The 8,698-nt window shown below is 48.7% G+C and overlaps 1 protein-coding gene across 1 annotated transcript; it reads right to left on the minus strand.

The window, feature by feature from the left end:
* Positions 1-312: 312 nt before the first annotated feature.
* LOC135830544 (uncharacterized) lies at positions 313-5,993 on the minus strand (the record flags this gene model as incomplete). The annotated part of the gene is made up of 11 exons (XM_065342786.1): positions 313-357; positions 710-900; positions 1,108-1,205; positions 1,612-1,667; positions 1,915-2,022; positions 2,817-3,005; positions 3,302-3,408; positions 4,186-4,280; positions 4,636-4,691; positions 5,202-5,309; positions 5,693-5,993. Coding segments are annotated over 11 exons (1,354 nt in total), but the record flags the coding sequence as incomplete, so codon positions are not given.
* Positions 5,994-8,698: the final 2,705 nt, after the last annotated feature.

Below are 8,698 nucleotides of genomic sequence, written 5' to 3' on the forward strand. Positions count from 1 at the left end.
ACTCCATGTAGATGGTAGCATCCTTAGCCAACCCTGGCCACCAGAGCACCTGGTGCAGAGTGTCTTGGAAGGCTCAGTCTTGTCCAGGACTTCATCCACAAGTTTTGAATTTTTTATAGGAGGGCCCCGAAGCGGTCCCTCGAATATTCGCTGACCGTACTGCCCTGAAATACCTTCCGACGCCCCTGTCTTCTGTGTGTTTAGTTTGGGAAGGACATGTCAAAAATGGGAACATTAGATCTGTCCATACAGCAGCTGATGTTGTATTTGTTATCTCTTGCTGTACCCCACAGAAACATCCGGATTACCAGTTTAAACCGACGCCTTTGTCTTTCCACAGCCACTCAGGTCAATCGCCTGCCAGATACGCACATTGATTTAAAAGAAACCTTGAAGAATTTATACGGAATGGCTATGTTTGCATAGGATGAGGTGGAGGGGAGGGGGGGGGGGGGTTGCATGCCAACATACACGTGTAATCATGGGGAATGGGGTTGCAGGAGACACAAACATGTGCCTCGAGTTCTCGGTTCTGGCTGGTCAATGCCATTGCACATCCCAACACCAGTGACACACATTTCTCTTTGAGAGCAGCTAACTTAGCATGCGCTTTCTCTGATTTCACTCCAATACATTTTCGCCGGCAAACACACATGCACGTGCAAATAATCACACTCGTGTACACACATGCAAGTCACGCATTGCTTACCAGCGGCGTTTGTACTGGAGCGGGCTCCTCGGCCCGTTCCGCATGCTCGTACAGCGCACTCGTGTCCAGCGGGCTGTCCGGACTGTCCGCGCTCACATTGTAGTTGAATGTATGATCCATGGCAGTATGCATGTCGGGCAGGATCATAGGTGGATAACTATGCATGTGACCAAGGGCTTCGTTTGCTGGAGCTACAATCCACAATGGAGACAATCAGAAGGTCAAGCTAGAATCATTTAAAAATGATGAAATTTTAAACATGTCACTGCGATGTTATACTCTAGTGTCAGAAATGCATGTCTGGGTACGAGGTGCGGCATTGTGTGTGCGCTGCACAGCAGCTGAAAGTGGTGACACACGCTCCTACTGTGCCCGGCGTGGCATTTTTGCGTTCTCACCTGTTGCATTGACGTTTGCAGCAAGAATGATGTAGCTGCTCAGGCTCAGGTCTCTGCTGAACGCATCGCCTTCGATTGGCTTGATTGACCGTGCCCACCTAAGAACATCAGAACATTATGTGAAGCAGACAATACTGAGCATAGGGTTACACGATCGGCCTTGTTTTAGCATAGCGTCCGATTACACAGCCGAGTTGCCGTTGACTTTTGAAAGTGCTCAACCGGCCACGAAGAGGAGCTTTCCCGGCATTGTGAACTAGTACTGGTCACTGTGGAGCATGGGGATATAGGGTCATTCCTACCCAGCATGGGGATATAGGGTCATTCCTACCCAGCATGGTCAGCACAGGGCCTTCAAAGTATACTATGCTTTCTATCAGGGAGAAGTGCAAGTATGGTATTGTACTACTACTCCCTGCTTTCTACAGCACATGGGGCATTGATTACCATAGTAATGATGGCAACCAGCCCAGCATGCAAGAAGACACGCGGGGAAGCACACACCGGCAGTGGATGCGCTCATCTACGAATCGACCCTCGGGACGCATGAGGCCGTGTTGCTGCAAGGCGGAAGCAGAACATGAGCAGGACACTGGCATTAGATGTATAAGCACGGGGTTGATGGGTGTTGAAAAAATATACTCAAGAAAGCACAGCGCTTTATAATAGAGAATGTAGGGTGGGTTTCTTTTTGACATAGGATTCCATTAGCCACCAATGCATGCCAAGCTCTTGACCTAGGCACTTGGACTGTAGCACTTCGACATTCATCTATCCTGCGGTGTCGCCAAGCTCCATTGTACTTACGGTGTCTTTGCCATCGACAAGGTTCGTGTGGTTGACGTTGTGGAGCTTCTTGACGGCGACACGGTCCATTTCTGGCGTGATCTGGCAGCCGACAACATCTGTACCATTCTAGAAAATGACAAGGAGAAGAAAATGATGATCATTAATGCCGGGCGGCAATGATGGCTGTGATTATCTTACATGTTCAAGTCAAGAGAAAGTTGTGGCAACTCTCTTAAAGTTACATGTAGCCAGGACTGCAACAAGCAAGGGCAACAAAGAATGACAGTCTCCTCCCAACAATAGTCAAGAATTTGGAGAACGCCCTACATTTTATTACAACACGGACCTGAGAAGGGCAGTGTCATCTAGTTCAATAGGGAGGCTTACGCACCACCTACATGTAGTTTCCCGTTCATGTGCCGAAATCTACACTTATAAGTTGCATTGGAATGGGCTGTTCAACTGTGGGTGTTTGGAATAGTCATGAAATCAATATGGCCGCCAGGTGGAGCGCTTCCATTTAGCCAGACCACAGCACAGCACGACTCGGTGATGCAGCACAGTTAAATTAATGAAATTCAGCGGCACAGTGCGACGCTGTGGTAAAACATGACATTGAGTAGGTCGGGTGCAATCGAGTGTTCTCGGCCATCATTGAGTGCACTCATTGCTGCCCAGCGCAGCCTCTTGTGTCAAGAATCTCATCTACTCGTAACACACACACAAGCTATGGAGCACCGGCATGCTTCTGATTTTCTGTATCCACTGGCTTAAAAAGCTCTTAGGCAATCATCTGACAACTGATGCAGAAGTAAATTGAACATTCAGGTGAAGACTTTGGAGACATTTTTCAGAATTTTGTTTAAAGGCATGTTCTGATAACGAATAAGCACTGACAAGGACAAGGTACAGCAACGTACCATGGTGTAGTTGAAGTTGTAACCCATGGCCACCCAGCCATGTACATATCCAGTCAGCTCAAACTCGACCATGCTGGAATCGTGCTGACTGACTTGCTGCGTGAACACATAGTAGCATTCCTCGGCAGACTGGCACCCAGCCGGGGCACGGCTACACCCCTTGGTCTTACCGCAGGTCGACAAGTCAACCTACACACATCAAGTTAGTTCAGAAGAACAATAGACGTATGCAGCAGAGTAAAGAGGCGAATTTTAAGATTATCACAAATCAAGCGGCCCTCGTCTTGCGCCGAGACTGCTCAATGCCACAGTGTGCAGTGCACAGGATTAGGAAGATGCCGTATTGGAACTTATCGAGGGCATCTGGAATTCTCTCACACATCGCATCACCCTCAACGATAGCAAGTTCACTATGAGGGCTATGTCATCTCTCATTTTGGCATTGCAGCGGAGCTAAGCTTGTAGAAATAACTCTATGAACTCACTGATTTTTCGGTAATGTTGTTGAAGAAGATGGTGTGTGCGGACAAGGTGTGGTTGCTGATTACTGACATGGCTTGGTGCATGTGCATCAACGGGCCATTTGCCGGAGCTGTCAGTTGAAGCACAGAGAGACACCGATACAGCAACACAGCCGGGTACAAAATTAATAATAAATGAAACACAGTGGCCATCGTGAGCGGAGATACTTGTGGGAGCAATGCTTGTGGGCACAATAAGCAAAGTGCCCTCTGGTAAATAATGGTAAGTAATGCATACCAGAGCAATGTGTGAATATGGTGACCAGCATACTATTCTGTTGCACTGGCAGTTTGCAAAGTGAATGATTTAGAAGTAGAACAGCTGGCTATGGTCACACACATCCATTCAAAAGGGGCATAGCTGCTCCCCCTTTTAGGGGGGGGGGGTGCACGGCCCCATATGTGTAGGATAGCTGGTGCATGTCACTAATGGTCTGCATGCTGCTGAACTTAGGTCGAATTTTTCAAGGGGGTGGGGGGGGGGGTGCACGTGCCCCCGTGCCCTATTCGGGCTAGGCGCCAGTATTACATCACCGCCTGGTAATTATGTCACTCTGTTATCCCAGAGAGAAACAATTGAATCGGCACACCCATTCCTGCTATCCTAGGCACAATTTTTGTCCAAAGCTCAGCAGCAGGACGAAAACACACCGTTTCTACAGAGAGTGGATCTGTTCGGCCAATGACCTGCATCCCTCCAAAGATACAAAAGTATTTACTCGCACAGTTCGCATACCGGGAATGCAGCACAACTCATCGGGTCTCCATCAGCAAACTCTGCACCACTGTGTTGCGTACAGGGAGGCGGTATTATACGACTCCCTGGTTAAGTGTCTGCGGGGTCTTACCAGTTCCGTTGAAGTTCCAGGCAAAGAGGATGTAATGGGGCAGGTTCAAGTTCACATCGAACTTCTCATTCTCCGTGACCAGAGGACGGTCAGCCCTGTAACAGACGGTGCGAGCCACAGGAATGGGTATGTTGTAATATTGAGCGATGGCCGTGGTACATGTATCAGTATACCCCTATTGTCCAACATCACCACCAACACCAGCACCACCGCCGCCGCCACCACCGCCACAACAGTGATTTTGGTTTAAGAGATGATCAATTTGCTGCAGTGGAGCCTCCGGATATTGATTATACAAAATATACCTCCAACACCAAATGCAGATATGAGTGTGTCATGCTGTGAAGTATTGCAGACCAGCTGCTTAGAAGAAGATGCACAATGTCCATGTAGAAATGGTCTCATACTGATCAGGTTGCCAGCCTACTGATAGCAGTGCATGTGACTTACTGGCAAGTGATGGATCCGTTGTGCAACATGCCACTTGCATCGTACAGGTAGGGTGCCTGCCAACGGCAATCAAACACATAATAAGCATGTGCATGTAGTGCTCACATATGTAGACTGTGGCTACAGAGATCCTTGACCTATGGCACGCCGAGGGGCTATCCGAAATTGTCATAGAGTGACTGACTGTATACAGCATGCTTACGCAGGCCTAGCGGCATTCACTTTACTGAACAGTAGCAACAAACCAGGACAGTGGTTGACTCTATAATACCTACAAACTAGGACAGTGGTTGACTCTATAGTGCCTACGTACATGCAACATGTCCTGAATGGGAAACACAATACTTTGATCAGTCACTGAACCGTACATAGCGCAGTGGCAATTCAATTTTTAAAGGTGTTTGGGGGGGGGGGGGCTTGAAGCGGGACGCAACATCACTCTATGTTGCTTTTGCTACAGCTCTACAACAATAGAATCCTGTGTCCTGTCACATGTCGTAGTCTGCAGAGAGAGTAGTGGCATAATGTTTTACACCCTCCACTGCCATGGCATCCGCAGTACTTACCACATTAGTGAGGTCATCCATGTGGTTGGTATGGTTGACATTGTGAAGATTCTTGACCTGAATGTGTCCTTCCGGTGTCGCCTGGCAAGCGATCACATCAGTACCATCCTGCAGTACACGGCACGGCGCAATGGACAACACGGCAGAAAGCCGGATACGGGCTGAAACTTACACCTCAAATACCAGTGATCTTTCACTTGTGCACAGTCGTGATGCATAGCATATTGCTAAGAGAGACAATGGCAAATGCTTGGTGTCTGCTTCACCTATAGCATTGCACTTAGTGCTGTATTCTCTGGAGTATAAGGTGCACATTAAACACCAGTAATTCACCCCAAACAGTATGGAGTCAATGCCGCAGCTTATACTACGATAAATCAAATTTATAGTGATAAACAGGGTGGATGTGTGCGTATTTTGTGACAAAAAAATCTGGGTGCGGCCCGCTTATACTCCAGTGCGGCTTGTACTCTGGAAGAGACAATTCTCACCATATGCTGTTTGTTGTTGAATCCAACGGCAATCCAGCCGGCCACCGTGCGTCCGTAGAGCTGAATGCGAACGTTGAGCGGGTTGTGCGGCTCGACCTCCTGCGTGTACACACCGTCGCACTCCTCGTGTCCGCGCGGTCCCAGGTGGCAGCCCTCGGGCATGGCAAAGCAACCCTTGGTGTGACCGCAGCCTTCCAGGCTAATCGGTCTCGGGTGAGGGTGGGGCTGGGCAGTAATCAACGGCGACGCCAGCGCCAGGAGAAGAATCAGCCGTGACAGCATTGCTCCAGTCGGTTGAGATCTGTGCAGATCATAGTAGAACAAGCATCACTAACAATTAGGCCATGGACTGCAGGAAGCACCAGGCACAGCAATCTTCCCTCCCTTCTGGCTTGTTTGGTTGTGATTGGGCCTCAAGTACTTCAAAGTTACCCTGTTCTTGCTCAGTCCTATATCAGTTGGCCGTTTTTTAGGTTGATGTTTGCTACTGGGCTCTAATTTCATGCTAAGTACTGTCCACCAATCAACCTGGCTGTGACATTCAGACACAACATGCGGTCACAGAACTGCTTTCGGAACCGACACCGCACGGCCACTATCCTATCTCACAGGTGAGGGCCGCCACGACTGAGTTCCAAAGCATCTTCATCTGACCAGGATGGGCTTGCCGTGCTCCCAATGGTGGGCAGCACGGGGACGTGGGAGGTTCAAAAAGTATTCGCGAGGCCAGTGGTCCGCCACACTGTGTGCTGCTGGCTTGGTACCGGCTACACACATACAGTAAACCTTCAGTATAAAGTTCCTTCTGGATATAACACACCCTTCTGGATATAACACACCCTTCTGGATATAACACACCATTGACTGCAAAGAGGTTTCTAGGAGACACAAATTCTATCAATTAAATGCAAGCTCCAGGCAGCTGGGGCTTCTCGCAAGCAACATTTTTTTCGGAAATTTCGATAAGTGCTTTCGATGCCTTCTGATCGGGTGGAATACAGGCAAAAAAGCGGATTTTGAACAAACACACTGAAGTTTAGCAGAGAGGTGATAGAAACAGTGCAAATAAGAGTAGCAAGAAACAACAAGGGTAACATGTGTGACCTTACCGGCATACACATAACTGAATAATAAGGTTATGACGAAAAGGTCCAAGCGTGAAGAAACCTAAGAACCGTGCAATGTATTGCAAGCAGAGCGGTATCAAATTCACACTCTATTCCCGCTGCAATACATCGCACGCTTGCTGAGGTTTCTTCACACTTGCGCCATTTCATCACAATTTCTATGTGTGTGAGGTCATGCATTTAGTATGATGCTTATAGTTGTGATTTCCGGCTCCCCTTCTTTGTGGCGCTTCTATCACCTCTCTCCCGTATAAATTTCATTGTGGTAGCTTGTTCAAATTCTTTCTTCCTGTATTCCACCTGATGAGAAAGCATCTTCAGCATTCAGTGTCACGGGACATTTTCGACAAACGGTCGCTTGTCTGAACACTGATCATAGATTGGTAGTCAGGTTAGTTCTGTTTCGAGGAGCCTGCAATCACTGTTACATTATCCTATGCCAGCCATTTCAATGCCAGCTCAACAGTGCAGATGTCCATGGCCTTTGCAGGTGCGTTCTATTAAAGTTTTGTTTGTTTTGTTTGTATTCTTTATTTAGAGTGGGAAGTCCAAAACAGGCCCTAGCCTAATAACAATGGTCCCACTAGTGACGGAATGCTGTATATCTGTGCATAAGCCTAGCGGATCAGTGAGTGTAACAGCAACTAGTAGGGAAAGAAAAAAGAGAGAAAGTTTTGCTGTATTCTCCGAAACACACAAAGTAGCCCTTGCTTTCCTTTGTTAGCATTGATAAACATGTACGTGTGTGTGCATGGTACACGAACACAGCGTGCATAACGCCCTGCCATGACACACACACACACACAGACACACATACACACACACAAACACACATGCACACACACACTCTCTCTCTCTCTCTCTCTCTCTCTCTCTCACACACACACACACATACACACACACCACGCGCGCGCACGCACACACACACACACACACACACACACACACACACACACACACACACACACACACACATGGCCATGATCCAGTACATAACCGATTGATTTGGGTTATAGGCTGCTGGCATCATCCACACAACTTGGCCAGGGCGGGGTGATCCAGGGCAGGATGATCCACGGCAGGCTGGTCTAGGGCAGGGTGATCCAGGGCAGGCTGGTCTAGGGCAGGGTGGTCCAGGGCAGGGTGGTCCAGGGCGGGGTGGTCCAGGGTGGGGGTGATCGGGGCAGGGGTGATCCGGGTTGGGGTGGTCCAGGTTGGGGTGGTCCAGGGCGGGTGGTGCAGGGCGGGTGGTGCAGGTTGGGGTGATCCAGGGTGGGGGTGGCCCAGGGTGGGGGTGGCGAGGTCAGCCCAGGGTTTGTGGCCTGTTTTCCTCAGGTAGTGGGTGCCGGGATTGAATGACCGAAAAGCTCTATGATAGCTTCCATTGGTACTGGTCTTGTTCAATCCAAAGGGTATACTCAGTAAACTAATTACTTTGGTAGGACGCGACCGCCGCCTACCGTCCCTTATCTCTGCCATTCAATAATTTCTTTTTAGCTACATCATGTACACGTACACAGAAACTAGCCCCAGGTCCAGGACCAGGTCATTTATTTATACAGAATGAATAGGGAAATTAGTGAGAGAGAGAGAGAGAGAGAGAGAGAGAGAGAGAGAGAGAGAGAGAGAGAGAGAGAGAGAGAGAGAGAGAGAGAGAGAGAGAGAGAGAGAGAGAGAGAGAGAGAGAGAGAGAGAGAGAGAGAGAGAGACAGAGAGAGAGACAGAGAGAGAGACAGAGAGAGAGACAGAGACAGAGAGAGAGACAGAGACAGAGAGAGAGACAGAGAGAGAGACAGAGAGAGAGACAGAGGAGAGAGAGACAGAGAGAGAAAACAGAGAGAGAGACAGAGAGAGAGACAGAGAGAGAGACAGAGAGAGA

Source organism: Sycon ciliatum, unplaced genomic scaffold, assembly GCF_964019385.1.
Source record: "Sycon ciliatum unplaced genomic scaffold, ocSycCili1.1 SCAFFOLD_2230, whole genome shotgun sequence".
Lineage (NCBI taxonomy): Eukaryota > Metazoa > Porifera > Calcarea > Leucosolenida > Sycettidae > Sycon > Sycon ciliatum.